Source organism: Pygoscelis adeliae, unplaced genomic scaffold, assembly GCF_000699105.1.
Source record: "Pygoscelis adeliae isolate BGI_AS28 unplaced genomic scaffold, ASM69910v1 Scaffold241, whole genome shotgun sequence".
Lineage (NCBI taxonomy): Eukaryota > Metazoa > Chordata > Aves > Sphenisciformes > Spheniscidae > Pygoscelis > Pygoscelis adeliae.
In genome coordinates this window covers 3,065,589-3,085,362 of record NW_008824056.1, presented here as the reverse complement: position 1 = coordinate 3,085,362, position 19,774 = coordinate 3,065,589, and the positions used below count along the sequence as shown (strand labels likewise).

Genomic DNA, 19,774 nt, shown 5'->3' with positions numbered 1-19,774 from the left:
GCCAGGATGCCATTGGCCTTCTTGGCCACCTGGGCACACTGCCGGCTCATGTTCAGCTGGCTGTCGACCAGCACCCCCAGGTCCTTTTCCGCCAGGCAGCTTTCCAGCCACTCTTCCCCAAGCCTGTAGTGTTGCATGAGGTTGTTGTGACCCATGTTCAGGACCCGGCACTTAGTCTTGTTGAACGTCATACAGTTGGCCTCGGCCCATCCATCCAACCTGTCCAGGTCCCTCTGCAGAGCCTTCCTACCCTCAAGCAGATCAACACTCCCACCCAACTTGGTGTCATCTGCAAACATACTGAGGGTGCACTCAATCCCCTCATCCAGATCATTAATAAAGATGTTAAACAGAACTGGCCCCAATACTGAGCCCTGGGGAACACCGCTCGTGACCGGCTGCCAACTGGATTTAACTCCATTCACCACAACTCTTTGGGCCTGGCTGTCCAGCCAGTTTTTTAGCCAGTGAAGAGTACGCCTGTTCAAGCCATGAGCAGCCAGTTTCTCCAGGAGAATGCTGTGGGAGATAGTGTCAAAGGCTTTACTAAAGTCTAGGTAGACCACATCCACAGCCTTTCCCTCATCCAGTAAGCGGGTCACCTTGTCATAGAAGGAGATCAGGTTAGTCAAGCAGGACATTTGGCAGCATCGGATGTGCAACCAAAATCGTATGATACCTGCCTGGAACAGCAAGCTGTGCGACAGCAGACTTCAGTGTAGGTGAAATTGCTTAAGCTAAACTACCCCTTTATTAATACAGTTCACTTTATTAATCCCAAGTTTTTGTTTTGCTAGTACAGGTGCTGTTAACCCTCAAATAATTTTAAAGACTCTTAGGATACTGAGATATTCCAAATTTTTTTCTTTCTAGTACTGAAAATACAATATAGGCTGTTACTAAAAAAAAAACCTGCTACAATTAGTCTTTTCGGTAGGAAAAAATAGCAGACATAGTCATAGTAGGGGGTTTATTGTATTTTCAAGATATTTTTTCACGTATATTTACTTTTTTTCTATTCAATGTTTGTTAAAATACCATTTCTATAAGTAATGTCTCATGTAATTATACATAATGAGTATTCTTTTGTGGGAAGATTTTTTTTATTATTATCATATATGTAGTAATGGGATATTACATATCCCATATGGGATACTACATATCCCATATTACATATGTGTAGTAAGTGGATGTTCATGTTTTTGAAACAACAGTTCTTTAAAGGATCTTGGTCAGTCTTTGAGGAAATGCTGTCTCCAGAAAGGTGTTTTGCAACTTCTCCGCAGTATTTTTATTTTCAAACTTTGACTAAAAAGAGAGAATAATAAAAATATTTACTTAAAACAACAACAATAAATAAACCATCTCATAACAAGTGACATCACTACATTTGCTAACAATGGTGGATAATAGTCTCAAGTCTTTGGATAGTCTAAAATAGCATTTTGGATAGTCTAAAGTCCTTGGGCGATCTGCTTTGCGGTTTTATTCATAGTTTTCAAATCTACAGAAGTGTTTAAGTGCTTAAATGGTTTATAGTCTCTTACTTTCCCCATGGGAAGAGGATGCATGCTGTCGATCCCGACTTTGCAGATGCGAGAGGCCCTGTGTAATTCTTCCCTGTACATGCTGTAACTAGCAGCTCTCGCTAGTTTCATGGGAGTAATAGCAACTCTGTGTATTTTGTTTTTCTGTGATTTTTATGCAAGTGTTTTTTTTCCTTTGTGCATCTTAAATATAACCACTTAGTTGTTTAGACCTTGTCTGTGGTTTGAGAGCTTGCCAGCTGGCGTATAAAAGACTGCTTTGGCCAAGTTTCAATACATTTTAAGTTCTGACAGCTTGTTTTATATAGAAAGGACATGGTATACATGATGTACCCTTTTGGCAATTAAGGAAAAATTAATATGAAAGTAAAAAGCTGCCTCTGGAATATAGTCAGTTAGGAAAATGTAATGAACTCACTTGGAGCACAGATTAGAGGACTTTTTAGCTCATCCTCACATAGAAATGTTTAAAGTACTTTTTGTCTGTAAAACAATCATCTTGGTGCTATAATTCTGTTTTATAACCATTATAAATTAGGTAAACTATTTCTGTTCTTGCTCAACCTCATAGAGTGTTTTGGGATTTTTGTTTAACTTCATTATTTTGTTAGATGTAACTGTAGAGCATTTCATGGGAGTACAAGAGAAGCTGCTGAAATATTACGTCACTTTTGTACATGGCTAATCTGTAGAATTTAGTTTTTAATGAAGATTCAGAATTTTTTATTTTAAATTTTTCATCTTTAGCACCAGAAAAGTTGTGGGGTTTTCTTCTGCAAACACACTTTTGTGTTCATGAAACAAACTTGTTTGACTTCGGTGCTGAAGGACCATCTAGTCCAAAGTCTTTCAATTTTGTAAAGTCACAAAAAGTGCGATGGTGTCACTGTTAGGGAATGGTCTGATGTTTCACATTCCTGTATTGTCACACGGAACCATTACTGCATTTCAAGGAACATAAAAGCCATTTGTTTAAAAAAAAATTGATTTTCATGTTACTTGAAGGTACTGAACCAGCAGAGTTTTGACTGAAAGTAAGCCAGATTTTTTTTTAAAGCTGAATGTCGATACAAAACTTTCCTTGATTTCAGTGATGGAACTTGGGAGTTCCTCTGGGAGTGTCATATCTGAGTACTGAGCTAAACTGGGCTTTCATAACCTGTGAGGTTTAATGATGTATATTTAATAAAATGACTGTCCATAAGAAGAATTATATGATACAGTGCTAGGAGAAAGTTGGATTGATAGAAGTCTAAGTTAGCCACTGATCTGAGATGAGTGACAACATGAATTAATGAACTTGAAGTTACAGTGATTTGTAACCAGACTGATTTACTCTGATTCACTAACAGAGACTTGGATAAAAATCTATTTGTGAAATATGGATTTGAAACAAAATTCTGCATTTCCAAATTGGAGAATACAGTAGAAAATGGATTTAATAAACTAATGGGCAATACAAAACTAGAAACCTGCAAAAAAGTCATATAAATCAAAACAGAATATGTGAGCTTAGATTAATTTGGAAGAAATGTCCGAAGGGAATTTCGTCAAGATTCAATACACAAGTACTATCTTGGTAGCATGAATGCAAAAATACTGGGAATCGTATCAGATAAATGAAATATGTTGGTATTTATCAGTAGTCACTTTGAAAGAATACAGGTTTTGAAAGGTCCCTCATGTAGGTCTACAGTATAGCAAAGGTTTTGTTCAGTGGATGTCTGTGTTCGAGTACCAGGTGAGGGTAGGTATTCATTACTGCTTGTTCTGGGTATATTGGGACATAAATCACGTCTGAGGCAAGGTAAAAAGTTTAAGGCTTCTTTAATTTGTAACAATTTGCAGTAGTTCCAGAGGACTGCTGTGTTTTGCGATTTTGAGCAACCTTCATCTGCCATTAGTACACTACCTCCTAACGGAAAGCATGGGGGAGAGAGTTCTGTGGTACTGCATGGTGGCAGAAAAAGCATCTTTGGAATAATTGTTTTGTTGTGTGCCACTTCAGAGTCACTGTAAAATCATACCTCAAAAGTCAGAAACACAGGGTGGCTGCATGTAAAATTAGGGACTTAATATTTTATTCTTCCAAAAGCAAGATCACTGTCAAAGCACTGTATTTTTGTTTTGGCATAGCACTATGGGGCAAGTATGGACAAGTTGAAATTAGTTCAGTAAAGAGCAGCTAAAGTGATCAAAAGATCTGAAAAAACAACCCGTGCAGAATGAAGAAGACAGCTGACAAGCTGAATGAAGAAATAGTTTTTACAAGCATGTGAAAGGTGCTTTAAATGAGTGGAAAAAAAAGCAGTTGTCTTCATTAGTCTAATCATGCAAGACCAATAATTAATTTGAACAACAGCAAAGCAAGTACAGAAGTTTGATAAGCAGAAAGCCAGTTACATTTAAAGTAGAAGCAAAAATTTGATTATTTTGCTTGGGATGAAGAAAAATATATATGCTCCATAAAATTTAGCAGTAAGCACCCATTTACTGCGGCAGATCTTAGGTACAAATATTAGTAAGCATGGGCAAAGTGGATGCCTCTTCTTTTCCAGTGGTATGATGTACCTGCTGCTGGAGGAGCTGTAAGGTACAGGTTGTGCAGTTCAGGCTTCGCTTGCAGAAGTTACCCACTGAGCCTAATCGTTTTTGGAACCAGCAGAGGGAAGGTACCAGACATCTTCAGATGCTCTGTCCAGCACGTGGGCAATACCCAAAGGTGCACAGAGACAAAAGTACCAGCATCTTCAGTATTCAAGTTAGGACCCAAACAGGTCATTCTAGTGATGAGGGGTGAAACCTATGGAGGAGGTCAGTATCTTTGCTTAGAATATTGCCTAGTGATAGCGCAGTCTGGCAGAAAGAACCTGTCCGCTGTGTGCCATTGGAGAAACATTCCCACATAGCAGCTCTGCTTGGTTCAGTGCTAGCAGCAGTGAGATCATTGACTGAGGAATCCTGGTCAGTGGGACAGCTGCCAGCACTGCAGTGGACCTTTGTCTTTCTGGCATCGTATGTCATGGTACAGCTTCAGAGATGATCTGTTCTCTTTATGACGAGGACGTGCAGTCTCACATCTCCCTTCATGTTCATGGCCCAGAGAAACAAAAGGTCCTTCTATGGTGTCTATTTCTCCCACAGTTGGGAATAATTTGGATTAATAAAGGCTGGTCTTCAGATTAGGCAGCTATGATCCTCTCTGGCTTGCTTCAGCTGTTGCAGATGTTGGTCCTCACCCTAGAGAGAAATGGAGATCCTGCTCTACAGAACATTTAGAGTTCAACTACATCAACTAGATAAAGAGTAAGAGGAGCTATAGTATCCTTAACTATCCATCTTAGATAAAGCAATGACAGTGGACAGGTAACTGTCTGATATTTCAAGAGGTTCTGAGAGCAGCAAGTACTTGGAAAACTTCCCTTCCTGCTATCAAGGGAAAAAACCTAAGTGGTTTGGTATGGTAATTACCTTGGAAGAATGATTCTACCTATACCTCATAAATTGAGGGATGAAGGTTTATGCAAACCTGACTGACTTTTCTTGGAACCAGTGACATATGCTCAGTGAGTTGTCATGTCTGGTCTGAGAGGGTGCTCTAAGGAGCTCAAGTCCACGCCTCGTTATAGCAGCATGCCTGGAGCAGTCTGATCTGCCCGTCCCCTTCAGCTGCAGTAGCAAATTACAAACCAATTGTGGTCAAATATAAGTCACCTTTTCTGACAAAATGGAAGATGGGGAAAAAAAAGCTAAAGTTCATCCTGAGGAAGGACAGTTATTTATTAATACGGCCTTTCTTAAGTGGATGCGTAAAGGGACATCCTCTAAAAACTTTCAGACATGTCTTTCAAACCACTGGTGAATTTATGATGGCATGAACAAACTGTATTGTTTTGGCATTAAAGTGGACAACTTACTCAAACCCTACATATCGCATACTGCTTTACACATTCTTTCACAGAGCTGTGTTGGAACTTCCATTTACTTACGGAGTAGAAAATGGATTTTACCACATTTGATTGGTAAGCCTTCTGGCATTCCTCATGCACTTTGCTTTTTCATGGAAAAAAGGTCTGCATGCTCTGAACATCTCAATAATAATGTTCAGTACTGCATTAGGACCAATCTAATCTTGTTTGCTGCCAACATCATCTGTTTATGTCTGTTTTCATATACTCACAGTGTATTTCAAAGCGGATTGTACAGTGTATTTCTCTGTTAAAGGATTTTACATTTTTTTAGTTCTGTGTGTGGTACAGAACACACCATTAGAAAGAAGACACAGCATCATTTTAACTGGCCTTAGGGATGTGATGAAACGCAATGTGCAGTAGCCCTCATGTTTGAGATGAGAAACTGAAGCTCTTCTTGCCAACTGTTTAGGTGGAAAAGCTTTGAGGTACCTAGAGCAAGATTCAATATTCATACGTGCGTAAAGAGTGATTGCTTACTGTACAAAAACTTACATATTCCTGGAAGACAGTCTTTTTATTTTTAATCTCCTTAGCAGATCTCGCGTAGTCTGTTCCATCCCAAGTATGACCAATCGAATCTGTTCATTTTTGTCTTAGATGAGCAATTGGGTCATGTGCATGAGTGATTTTTAAGTATTTGCAGGCTATTACTTGTGTATTATATGAATTATGAAGGTACCTTAAACCTTGATAACCTCTGTTTTGTGCTTGTACTCATGGTCTCTGAACTTTGAGTTTATTCAAGCATTTTTTCCCCCCAAATATATAATACTCTGTTATCTGTTTTTTAAAAATCTCTACTTTTGAAGGATTAAAATGTTGTTTTCTTGCTTTGTAGCCATTTCCACTGGTTTCTTCTTCACGATGGTTAGTGAAAAGGGGTGAATTAACAGCGTATGTAGAAGACACTGGACTTTTTTCTAAAAGAACTTCTAAACAGCAGGTGTACTTCTTCCTCTTTAATGATGTCCTCATTATCACCAAGAAGAAGAGGTAAGAACTTCACCAATATAAAATTGCCTTTGTGTTCAACTCCTTGAATCACAGAGAGAACAGCTGAGTTACCGTTGTCTTCTAAAATTATCGTGGCTGCTGTGTGTGCCTCACCCTAGGGGAAATGAAACCCAAAGCTTTCTGGCTTCGGAACGGCAAACTGGATTGCATCCACAGCATTTTTACGTATTTTCTAGCCACTTGGTTGTTTGAAGGAATGAAGGGGGTTCAAAGAGCAGTAAGTGGACCTGGTAAAGTTGCATCATAAAACAGGAGGAAATATGGACTAAACATGTTCTAAGTCCAGTAGACATTTGTGAAGCCATTTATGTTTTAATATGCCGCGTCTGAGAGAGTAAATGAATTATGTAGATATTTGAGTTTCTAATATTGCTCGACCAGACTGTGTTTTGATATGACGAGTAACCACTTGTTAAACAGGATATATTTTTGGCAAATGCAATTGAAATTCCAAATTGTCAGACAAATTAAAAAGTTCATCCTTGATACCTTAGCAAAGGGAGAAGTTTTGGAAGGATAAAGAAATGTTAATTTTCATTCCCCTCCACGCTTTCCACAGTTGGGTTGTTTTTGAGAATGATGTATGGGAGACCACTTCTAGCAGGCTCCATTTAAATTTTTATCACTAGATTTGAGAGGAGGTTTAGAATAATTGAATTGAATGGAATGGAATTTACATCCTCTGCTGTTGCGGTTAGATAATACTTGACAGATAAACCTTATTCCCAAGACTAAAAACTGTTTTGAAGAGCAGTGATTTTTGCATCTGGGTTGGCTAGTTAAGCCAAATACCGGCTGTTTTTAAAAGAAACCCTTTTGAGAAACTTCAAATTCATAATTTAAATAAGAAATTCTGAGGAATGAGGTATAATACAAAATCTGGGAAGAAAATGCTAATATTTAAGCTAAGAGAAAGCTAAATGAAAATGGAGCAGGAAAAATATTTAAGTGAAAGGGGTTTTTCATAAAGATGGGAAGAAAAGTGAATAGATTTCTCCCCATCTATCTTACTGATGTGAGCACGTTTCTGGGATTCGGTGTTTATCAAAGCTTATGCTGAAATGTTTCTGTGAAAGTCCCTTGTTAAATCCCCTGTCCCTTGGCAGCGCATCGGAATTGTATCACACTTTTTTAAATAGTGCATTTCTTTTCTCATGGGACTACTGTTAACATATTATTGTGTTGGTAGCTAAGTAAATGTTTGAGTTGGGAAAACAGTGAAAAACCTATTATCTGTGTTGTTACATTGTTTATTGGTTTCCTATGTGATGGCTTGTTGTCCAGATTATAAATCAGATTTTTGTAACAACATATCTTATCCAAACATTGGGGCTTTTGATTTATAACAGCTTCCAGCTGTTGGAATTGAAATGTCCTTAATAGGCCCAGAAGCCAAAATTAAAGAATACTTCATGTTAATGATCAGATTCACAGTCACTCTCCCAAGACCCCCTAAACAAATGGATGTAATTGAAAAGGACTGATTTCTGCGAGCCTCCCAGATATTCTGAGCATGAAGCACATGCTTTGCCCGAGTGAATAAGCTTATTAATAATATCTGAGCTTTTGGTGATCTGTTCTCCCACCCACAGTGTTCCCATGGACACCACAGCAGCAGACAGAAATATTTGTTGCTAATTGAGTTTAAATGTTTGTATTTTTACTCAAGCAGTTGCATTTCAGAAGATTCTTAACATTTCATTAAAAAAATCACTCTTCACTGCTGAGCTGAAAATACTAATTACTTACTGCTCCAATCATGCTGTTTAATCTTTACCCAAAAGTTAATCTTCAACTATCCTGTCTGAGCAGTTTGCCGTATATGTAGAACCTTGTGCACGCAGCCAGGAATGGCTCAGTCCTGACTTCTTAAAGGCCAGGCTTGACAGTACCTGTCAGAGAAGTCATGCTGATAACTGTTAAGTAATTCTAGTCCAACCAGGTATGGCGTATGTCACTGCTCACATCCTCATTTCAGGGACACTTTCCAAATGTCAGAATCATCATTGGAAGGACTGCATTTTAAATACTGAGTGAGCAAGCATTCCAGAAACCTTTTTATAATGAGAACTGTTACATTTTAGCTATAAAAAAATATAAAGGGAGGTCTTGTGTTGGTGTATAGTCAGGCATGCTCCAGAGTTCTTATGTTTTAATTTTAATGATGCTTTATTCATCATAATCTTCCTCAGCTACAGTTTTGCCTCCTGATTGAAATTGCAAGGTTTAACTGTCTTCTCTCGTCTGTTAAGTAGGTTAAATGGAATTTAGCTACCAAAATTTCTTTCTTTTTAATGGACGCTGTGTGGCTATATCTCATGCCACCATGAAATACTTCAGAGGCTTATGCTTTCCATGTCAGCTACTGGACGGTCCATTTTTGTGTGTGTTGCATATACCATGGTAATCAGTTAGGCTCTGATTTGTGTGCTGTATAGCAGCAGGGTAGGCAGTTGCTTCATCACACTTGCCCTTAGAAGAAGTAAGGCAAACGGCTACTGAATAATACTCAGGACTGGCCATTTGGATTAGGCCAAAAAGGGACATAGGAACTTGTGATCTATGTCATTTTACACAAGATTTTGGAGATGAATAAAAATCTGCATTTCCCCACTGCTCAGCTTTTAGTTTATTGGGAACTTTTTTCTGGTTCAGTGGTCCTTTCTTGTAGCCCCTTCTGCTGTGTAGACACAATCTGATTTTTTTTTTTTAGTTGTCATTTTAAAAAAGCCCATAGACTCTCTTAATACTTGTAAAGTTTTAATGTGTTACCTTGAACAGAATAGTCAGTGCTGCATGTGTCAGGATGTCCAAATTGTGGTGGTAAGGCCAACTTTTATATGGTTGGTGTACAGGAAGATATCAATTAGTTCTTGTTCATGTGAACACTGATGTCATTTGGATTACGGCATGAAGTGAAGAGCTGGATGGTGTTTGGCCTGCTCAACTTCAGGTGCGTTAAGTACTCTTCCAGGGTTACCTGTGCAGTCAGTGCAGAAGGCAGGTCCCTTTGGAGAGCAGTTAGCTTGTCCAAACTGCACTCTAGAAGAGCAGCTTGCTTTCTCTGACTGTTTAGGTAGCTCTGGGAAGTTAACTTAGAAATTTGTGAAGTTAAACGTTGGGAATGCTCTGCAAAGATCTAAGTGTAGACTGACTTTCAAGTAACCTAAATATTTAATGTGTTGTTCATTCAGCTTTTTGTAGTGTTTTACCCTTTTGTTTCATTCTCTAACTCCATTCTCTTTTTGCTCCTTTTCTGGCTTCTGTTCTTTTCTTATTTAACTCCTTGCTGTACTGTGAATTGCCACCATTTTGGCCATGACATCCACTACAGGGACCAGTAAACCAATAGCTTATGCTGACATTGGATTTTGAAGGTAGTATTCTGACATAAGGAGTAACATGCAATATAATTCGTCTCGGAGTTGTTCTTTCAAGCTGCCTCATGATTCACATGCACTACAGTACAATTGTTGTTACTTGTGTCATGCTTGGGAGATTTGCTTTGTCTTGGGCTAGTGAAGAAACTATTCCAGGTTCCACAAAGTATAATGAAATTAGTGCTGTATTAAAATATAGAATACTTAGTTAAATACACATACTACTTTTATGTTTGTATGTATTTCTTTCATAATGAGTTTTCAGTTTTCTCCCTCTTCTAAACCACAAGTATGGGTATAAGTATCGTCCACACCTCTCTGGCACAGCTGATGGGCATAACTGCTGGGTTTAGATAGATATTTGTCTGTTGCCAGGCATGGTAGAGTTTCTGTAGTGGACACTTTATGACTGCCCAAGGAGAGGAGAGGACCAGGCTACAGAGGTGATTTCTCTGATACCTTTTGCAGGCTTGGAAGCACACACTGTAACAAGGTCCTGCTAAAAATAGGATACAGCTAGCTTTGAACTCTACCAAAAGTCAAATATCTCCTTTTATTTCACATGCCCTCCTGGGATCTGGTTACATATTTTAGTTATTAATGCTCAAAGCTGCCTATGAGCTAGCTCTGTGTTCTGCAGAGTTCAGGAGAACTCTAGAATTAATAAAGTTTTGTTATATACCACTAAATAGCTGCCTTATCCAGCTATTCAGAAAATCCACCAGTTACATCCTGAATGCTTTTAGAAGATTTCAGGTGAACTCCAGAGAGGCTTCTGTTTTTGAATGAGTGTACATTTATTGAATATTCTGTTTTCCATAGTCCCCTAAGGATATTTCTAGAATCCTGTCTGTCTTAATGGCTGTATGGCTTGTCAGCTCCTGAGATTACCTTGACAGCGGAACGCAGCTGGACTTCATACACTGGAAATCACCCAAAGGTTCACTGCTACTTGGGAATGTTACTTGTTCACAGCTACTTGCAAAACCATGTTTTTTCTCAAGATGCCAGGGGTGATTTTGTAACTAAAGGCAAGCACAAATGCGAAGCAACTTCTATGGAACACCGAGGATTTCAGAGTAGCGCAGCTGGAAAGAGTAAAGGGAATAGGAAGACTGACCATGTGCTTTCTGTTAAAGTATAGGTGGCCTAGAACAGATGATAATACATCAATAGATACTTGGCCTTCATAAAAGTGCCTCCAAAATTTGCATGCATTCCCTGCAAAGGGATATAAAATAGTCCTGTTGTTTCATGTTCCGAATCTAAATAGAAGTTCGGCAAAATAGTTCAGCTGTAAACTGAAAATGAATGTCGGCATGTTTGTATTGCCCGATTACAATAATTTTAAAGAATGTGTTAAATGTCCTTCCTGTTACTCTGTTGCCTGGCTGAGCGGATTAAGTTTCTGTTCATGTACATCTGCTCACTCCAGCACTGTCAGCTTTATCAGCATATTTCCTTATCTGTTTGGAAGGAGGAGAGTTTGTGGGCCTTGCAGAGGGCATAGGAGGTAAAAAGATGAGGACTGCCTAGTAGTTTCAAATCAGACTATTTTGTTGAATAGAGATAAGGAAGGATTTGTAGAGGTTTATCTCTGCTGATTAATTAGTAAGGAATGTATTTATTATTAGTTATGCAAATATATAGACGAGTTGATTAATTAGTAAGGAATGCATTTATTATTTGTTATGCAAATGTATAGACTACATTTCTTTTTCAGATGCAAGATTCCCAAATAACTATAGCAGCATCCCTAGCTGGTTTTGCTAGTTCTGCCCTTGGCTAAGCAGGGATTGCCTAGACTAAAATACTGAACTGACTTCTTTAAAAAAAACAAACAAAAAACCAACAAAATGAAAAACACCAAAAAAAGGAATCCCAAAACCCCCACAACAAACAAACAAACAAACCTGTCCCTGTTTTAGAGTATATATTTTAAGAAAAAAGAAAGAGGGAGAGAGAGGCTGATAAATATTAGATATGAAATGTTTTTTTCTTATTCAGTAGGAACCGTCAGCTACTATGGATGGCACTTGAAACAATTGTCCTCAAGTGATAAGTAGCATCTTTTTCGTAGATAAATGAATGAATTTTGAATCTAGAGCTGGATTTACGGGAATGTGAAACCTACATCCACAGTCCGTACTCCCTCCCCTCTCGTAGCCTCTCTTTCTTTAAAGAGAGAGCATAAAGCATAAAGACTTACGCTTTTCTACAGTAGCACAATCACAATAAATTTAAATTTGTTATGTTTCAGGGAAGAGCTGTATGCACACCTTTCCCAAAAGATAAGGACATACAGAATACATTTGCATTAAGATTCCTTTTAGCATCCCTGGGTTATATGTGCGGAAATTAAAACTTAGCTTTCCACATGCTGAAATATTGAAGATTCTCCCAGCTTCTCAGTGTGCTCATGTTAAATTCCTTTAATTAGACCAAAACCTATTTGTAACCTGTATTCTTTCTCCTTTGGAACCCAAGAAGTCATGTCTAATAGCATAATTAACCTGGCTTCACTTTTACAGAGCTCTAAAAGAGTTTGCTGTGTCCATCTCATTTCCTATGTGACTTACTTACTTTTTAATTTTTTTACTCTAAGGAACATGGAAACAACAGTCTGATCAAAAGCTATGTTAATCAAAACTGTGTGGAGAGTTTTAAAAGCCATTTTAAGTTCTTGTAAAAGTGCTCTTGGCAGTTTTGGTATGTTTTGTGCCTCTGTCAATGGTACCTGAATGGGGAGTTGTGATTCCAGCCCTCAGAGTGGAAAACACCAGTGGATTGTTGGGAATTGTTGGTACCATTTTGAGACATGGAGAAAAAGAAACAGGGAAGGAAAGTGTTCATCTTCTTACAAGCTACAGTGATTTTGGTCCCTCTATACGATAAATATAACTAAGCTTGTCTGTCGTTGCTTCTGCTTCCTTTGTAAAGCCCCCAAACTCCTCAACAGAAGATGAGAAGAAAAAATACTTGCGAGAAGGATTAGAACATGATATTAATGGAACTATGTTGATCGTTCAAGAATGTACAAAGCTGTACTGAAAAAAAACCCCCAACATTTCAAGTATTTAATTCACAGAACAAAAGTAAAAACCCCACACAGTTGAAATAAGAACTTTGTTTTTACACTAGATGCACTGGCAGAAACTATTAATCTACAAAAATCCACAAATACAATATGATCTGTAAACCTGTCATCATTTGAATAGAGAAATTCTTCTAATGCTGCATAAGTCACAGAAATCAGCAATAACTTATGTTTTGAGTCATAATGTTGCTCAGTTGTGTTTTAGCAATTCTTTTTCCAAAGGGTTAAAAATAAGAATTATAAAGACCATTATATTAACTACTGAGGTATTTGCAGGTATTTTTCTGACAGTTCACAAAATGGGTAGAATATATCCCAACAGACATTAAGTCATCATCTGTCCATTTTCTTATAATACTTGAGCAACCATAAAGGAAGAATACGCTTCATTGGCACCTGCCAGAAAGGGGTATGTCACCATCAGCATTTCAGACTGCTTCAGTTCCAGGTGTTTGGGATTTGATTTGTATCAGTTCAGTGCTTAGGTTTCTGTATATCTCTGGCAGCAAAATTAATCTTCTCAAGTATTTTTTCCATTTAAATTATTTTAATGAACCATAGTAATATGAGGCTCTAGCATAGCTTTTCATCACTCGAGACTGAGGTTTAAATAGATTTTACTTTAAGGTGGAGCATGTATAGTTGCACCTTAAAATTTCATGTATTTGATTTACTGAAAAATTTGACAAACGCAGCAATGTATGGGCTAGGAGGGAGAACTGGCTTTATGCCTATGTAAGCAGGTTTTTTTTTCTATCTTGTTGCACCAGTGTAGGATAATAAATAAACAAATAAATCTGAAAAAAGTTGACAAGCTTACATGAAATTGTGAGGTAATTAGTTTATCAGTGTCCTGGGTTGATGATATATCCTGGTAAACTTGCAAATGCACGTAAGACAATTCTGGGAAATATGCTCACAAGCTTCAGTGGAAACAAAAATGCCTTTTCAGCTGGCTTCTCTTTTCTTGTGATCAATTGCTATTTCTTGAGTAAGTGATGCAGATTCTTTTAACTGTTTCTTTAACTGTTTCACAACTTCAAAAATTTGGAAATGCATGGTTATTTTTCACTTGAAAAAAATATGTTTCCAGTATTGCCTTGATATGAGTAAGTAGCAAAACCAATAGATAGGATAAATGGTTGAACTCACATAAGAGTGCTGAAGAATGCTGCTTAAGGTTTCTGGATATTCTGAAGTTGAAGCACATCACGAATACATTGTAATGGATTGAAGAATAGGGGGGTTGAAGTAACTGTTCACTGCAACCATCTAGCACTGTGGTGTGTAACAGTGTGCCTTGTCCAGACATGCTTCTTCCTGTCTTTGCTCTGTTTTCACCTGTCAAGATGATTTTGATTAGCTGAAGTGATTCTCACATTTAGAAATAAAAGTCTGCTGTTCAGGGAAAAGTGCATATTTTCTTTTAAGTCCTTGTGTTGTTGAAATCAGTAACACTTTCATGTTCTGATTTGTGATGTCTAATGTTTTCACCTATCTGGGAAAACTACCATAACGTCATTTTGGCATAATTCAACACTCAATGACTTTGACATAATAAGTAGTTCTGAGGTCTTCTGTTTTCTGTGTCAAACATGGTATTGTGTCAGCAAAGGTAAGTTTTGTCCACCTGTCCACCTACGTTTCAACCGTAAGGAAAGCAAAGCTTCTAACTTGCATAATTTCTTAGAATTCTTTCTAGTCGCTTTTGGGAAGTTACTAAGCACATGTAGCAATCTTTATTCATATCACTTAGAGTTGGTATATTTATTTACAAAGTATTTTCTAAAAGGTAAATTGCACAGTGCGTTTTGCAAGAGCAATAGTGCATGACAAGCCTTTGCCCATTTTTAAAATTCATATTTGACTAAGGTTATGTTTCAGAATATTGTAAAATAGTTTTTGGACTAGACCTTCTACATGCAGATAGACAAGGAGTACAGATGATTATCCTGTATTTAAAATGAAGATCAATAGCATTTATCTGGAAGCAGTATACATACCCATAGCTTTACAGGCACAGGAGAAGGGAAATTTTACTTTTTTTCCTATACCATTCTAAAATTAATGTCCGTTGTTCATTTGAAGCTTGGAGGAGAAAAAAGTGCAATTCTATATAATTGCTGTGCCTGTTCTCAAATGTAGTGGGGTTAAGTTGAGCTTACACCATCTCAAGAGCATCAAAGTCATTTAACTGTGCCACTAAATGAAAGTCCACAGGGTTTAAAAACTGATCTACTTTATGCCTTGGAAAATTGGTAGTTTCAAAAACAAACAAACAGAAAAGATGAGGATCTGAGATGTCAGAAGAATCATGCCATACTATGTAGTTAAAAGTGGATTCTATGACTGAGTTTGCTTCCAGACATACTTAATGGAAAGCTAAACATTAAACTTGTGGGGTTTTTTCTTCCCTCCTTTGTTCTGCAGTGAAGAGAGTTACAATGTCACAGATTATTCTTTAAGGGACCAGCTGGTGGTACAACAATGTGACAATGAGGACCTGACTTCTTCTCCTGTAAAGAATGCTTCAACTATGCTGTACTCACGGCAGAGTTCTGCAGCTCACCTCTTCAGACTAGCAGTCCTCAGTAACCACGCAGGAGAGAAGGTGGAGATGCTCTTGGGAACAGAGACTCAGTAAGTAAATAGTTACCGTTTCCGTAATTTTTCACCTGATCATCTCAACAGGCTGCCCCCGCCCTGGTCAAGGTAGTATGAAATGTCCAGCTTCTGTCTGGCAGGTTTAAATCAAAATGAAATGAAACAAGTTCCCAAGCAGGCAGTCTTTGTGATGTCTGATCAGCAGTGACCAAAGGAGCGCTACTGCAGAAATGGTCCTCTATTTGTCATGGACCGTGTGGGTGCCCTGCTCAGTAGCACTGAAGCACTCGCTGTGACACCTGTGAACTGCTGTCATTTGCACTGTTTGTATTACAAGTGGATACTTTCAAAGCGAGGCAAGGTAATCTTGACAAATCTTTTCTGATTCTTAATGAGTGGCAGAGCAGGAGAATGTGCATCTTATGTAATATCCCCCTAGATACTGGAATAAATATTTATTGGAATAAAATAAAGCATCTGCAAACATAGTTCAGTTTCTCTAATGTAATCTTGTCATGAGAGGACCCGGTGGTTTTAAGTCCATGTCATGTTAGTGTCATTCTCTTTCCTTGAGGTTACAGTGTAGGAATAATGGAAAATGGAATGCCTATGTTGAAATTCCGTAGACTGAAGTATCCATTATTATGCACTACTGTTTTGGGTCTTCAGGCCAAGAATTAACTATGCCTCTGCCATGGAGATTGCCAGCTCCCTAGCCAGGGATTACTGAATCCCTTCTAGTTGTTATTGGTGAGGCAAACAAGCAAGGGCTGCAGGACAGAGATTTAAGCAGTTTGGGTTTCTTGGGGGTTTGTGGGGGTTGTGGAAGGAATTTCCATTAAATTTAAGTTACTTTCAACTTAAGTGATATCATGGTGTTAAAAAAAAAAAAACAAAACTAAAGTTTTGCCACATAACACAACTGTTAAGTAAATTACACAATCTAATGATTACATATTGCAATATGGAAGTTTCTTATTGTTTAATTTGAACTACAAATGTCACTTAAGTATCTGAGTCATCACTGGGTTTTGTTGTAGCATGAGTACGATGTGTTCAAATACTTCTGTAACACACTTTCTGAGAACTGGAAGTCAAGCCACAGGTTTTCTGCCTAGCTTACCTGTTGACATAGCGCTTTTATCTAATAATCATTATGGCCATAGGGTGAGTGTCTAAACCAGAACAGCAAATAGTATCCTGTAGTTGAAAGGGCTGTATATGTATGCATTCTACAGCTTGCTTAAATATGTAGCTGTCCTACAAATAGTTCAGACCATTACAGAACTCGGTGCTGAAGAACTGCAGGTTCTTAAATTTCTAATGAAAGGTCCATTACAAGCAATCAAGGTGGTGAGAGTCACAGTTTCAGGCTCTCTGTAACAACATTCCCACCTCATCCTATGGCACACCATGCTGCTGTGCACGCTGAGTAATTGAGCGTGCGAATCCAAGTGTAATGCAGGTTGCTATGAGGAAAATGTTGCTTTTACTGTTGTAGTTAAGGGAGGCTTTCTTGATACTTATCTTGGTAAGATGACCTTGAATAATCTGACTGCAGAAATTCATTTAAGCTTGCTCTGATACTTCTCTGCGCTGGTTTGTACCTTACTGTTTTAAAATATCTTATCCTAATTGTCAGTTCTTTCAGCAACGCGGCATTTATACCATGTTGTCTATAGGTAGAGCGCTGTATTAACAGGAGGAAATAGGCACAGGTGCATCCTAAGGCATAGTGGTGGTAGCACGCAAACGTTGTTAGGGTGTGAATACAGAATGCTCTTGTCCTGGAGTAGTGATTTGTGAATTATTTATTATAATGGTTGGATGGTGCAGAAGTGGAAATAGTACTGATTAAATGGGAGGAGGAGTTTGGCACTGCCTTGGGGAAGCTGTGGAGCTGTGCTGGGATAGAGGTGGTCCTTGTTCTCCTGATGCAGTTTTGAAGAGTGTTCCGCTTTAGAAACGCGTAACAAAAAGTGTCTTGTTCTTTCGGGTGCAGATATCCGAGAGGCCATCGTTTCTCTGTGGTGCCATTAACTTCCACACAACCCTTCACAAAAGTGAAAGATTTTATCTGTTTTAGTGGAGGCTGGAGGCGGGATAGAAGACATGAAACAGAGTGCTCCAGACGTATCCCAGCCTGGAAAAATTTACAGTTTTAGGTTTGCTTTCAAAGTTTAGAATAACCCTGAAAGAAACTATAGATCATTAATGATTTCTATTAAAGATCTCATTATAAAGTAAGCAGATGATTCAGACTTGTTTGGAAATGCATTTTTATTGGGAAAAAATGCAGTACATTTTTAGTTGTCTGGGTTTTTTATGAAAAGACATTTTGTTCTGCAAATTTATTATTGATTTGCTATATCCTATTTGTAATATAAATAGCAGTCTAGCAGATTGTCATTCAGAGGAAAAGATTCTGAAAAGAAGTACTTTATTGGAAAATTACCTATTTTTATAGAATATTATCATGTATACAAAAGGTACAGAAAAACTTAACTTTCTCTTAACTTCGACAAGGATGGGAAGGGAATCTACCGTAGGAAGGCCAAACTGGATGGTTTAGGCTGCTTATTGAGTAGAGTTTTGCACATATAAAACTTAAATGTTTTTGCTGACGCAAAGATTTCTAGCACAGTTTAATCATGTTTTGTCACTTCATGTGGTGTGTGGTTCCCAAGTACAAAAGTACAGCATTAGGTCAGGAATGTTATATCGCCCTGTGAATAAGGCACAAAATATATGGTATACACAGATTATGAAGAATCATAGAATGGTTTGGGTTGGAAGGGACCTTTAAAGGTCATCTAGTCCAACCCCCCTGCCCGTGGGCAGGGTCATCTTCAACTAGATCGGGTTGCTCAGAGCCCCCTCCAACCTGACCTTGAATGTTTCCAGGGATGGGGCACCCACCACCTCTCTGGGCAACCTGTGCCAGTGCTTCACCACCCTCATTGTAAAAAATTTCTTCCTTATATCTAGTCTACACCTACCCTCTTTTAGTTTAAAGCCATTCCCCCTTGTCCTGTCACAACAGGCCCTGCTAAAAAGTTTGTACCCATCTTCTTATAAGCCCCCTTTAAGTATTGAAAGGCCGCAATAAGGTCTCCCCAAAGCCTTCTCTTCTCTAGGCTGAACAACCCCAACTCTCTCAGCCTTTCTTCATAGCAGAGGTGTTCCATCCCCCTGATCATTTCGTGGCCCTCTTCTGGACCTGCTCCAACAGGTCTGTGTCTGTCTTGCACCGAGGGCCCCAGAGCTGAACACTCCAGGTGGGGTCTCACCAGAGCAGAGTAGGGGGCAGAATCGCCTCCCTCGACCTGCTGGCCACGCTTTTTTTGATGCAGCCCAGGATACGATTGGCCTTCTGGGCTGCGAGCGCACATTGTTGGCTCATGTCCAGTTTTTCATCCACCAGTACCCCCAAGTCCTTCTCGGCAGGGCTGCTCTCAATCCCTTCATCCCCCAGCCTGTATTGATACCCGACCCAGGTGGAGGACCTTGCACTTAGCCTTGTTGAACCTCATGAGGTTCACACAGGCCCCCTTCTCAAGCTTGTCCAGGTCCCTCTGGATGGCATCCCTTCCCTCTGGCATGTTGACCACACCACTCAGCTTGGTGTCATCTGCAAACCTGCTGAGAGTGCACTCGATCCCTAATCAATTTAGTCTAATTGATTCTGTGTTTAGTTAAAGGTATATCACAATCATTAGTATGCGCTCTACTGCATTTTTTATTTACATGAACAAATACACAGCATGTCAATTTATGTATTTATCTAGACACTTAACTACTCTGATTGCTATTGCTTAAGTACTGCCATTATGAAGAAAGAATTCTGCAATTGGAAATCACCCCTGAGAAGTTGCAAATGTGAAAGACACAGTGAACAGACCTTCACTTTCATTGGGAGAGATACTAATTTGCTTCATCTGCATCAGAAGTGCCACTGAGATAAATATCAGAAGCAGAATGATTTGTACTTTCTTTTTAAAAATATATATATCTCCTTTTGCAAACATGTATACAGTCCATCAAGGAACAGAGAAGACATGATAGATTTCCATGACTATATTGATTTGTTTGGACTACAAATGTCAAACAAATCATTGATTAAATTAGTGAAATTAAATAAAATATCAAATGCTGTTT

General features: G+C 38.5%; 1 protein-coding gene across 1 annotated transcript in view; it reads left to right on the top strand.

The window, feature by feature from the left end:
- ARHGEF26 (Rho guanine nucleotide exchange factor (GEF) 26) overlaps positions 1 to 19,774 on the top strand; it is a 72,541-nt gene that overhangs the window by 42,511 nt on the left and 10,256 nt on the right. Inside the window, exons 11-12 of the mRNA XM_009334002.1 lie at positions 6,360 to 6,514; positions 15,443 to 15,652. Coding sequence (XP_009332277.1) covers positions 6,360 to 6,514; positions 15,443 to 15,652 — 365 coding nt within the window. The remainder of the gene's footprint in view (positions 1 to 6,359; positions 6,515 to 15,442; positions 15,653 to 19,774) is intronic.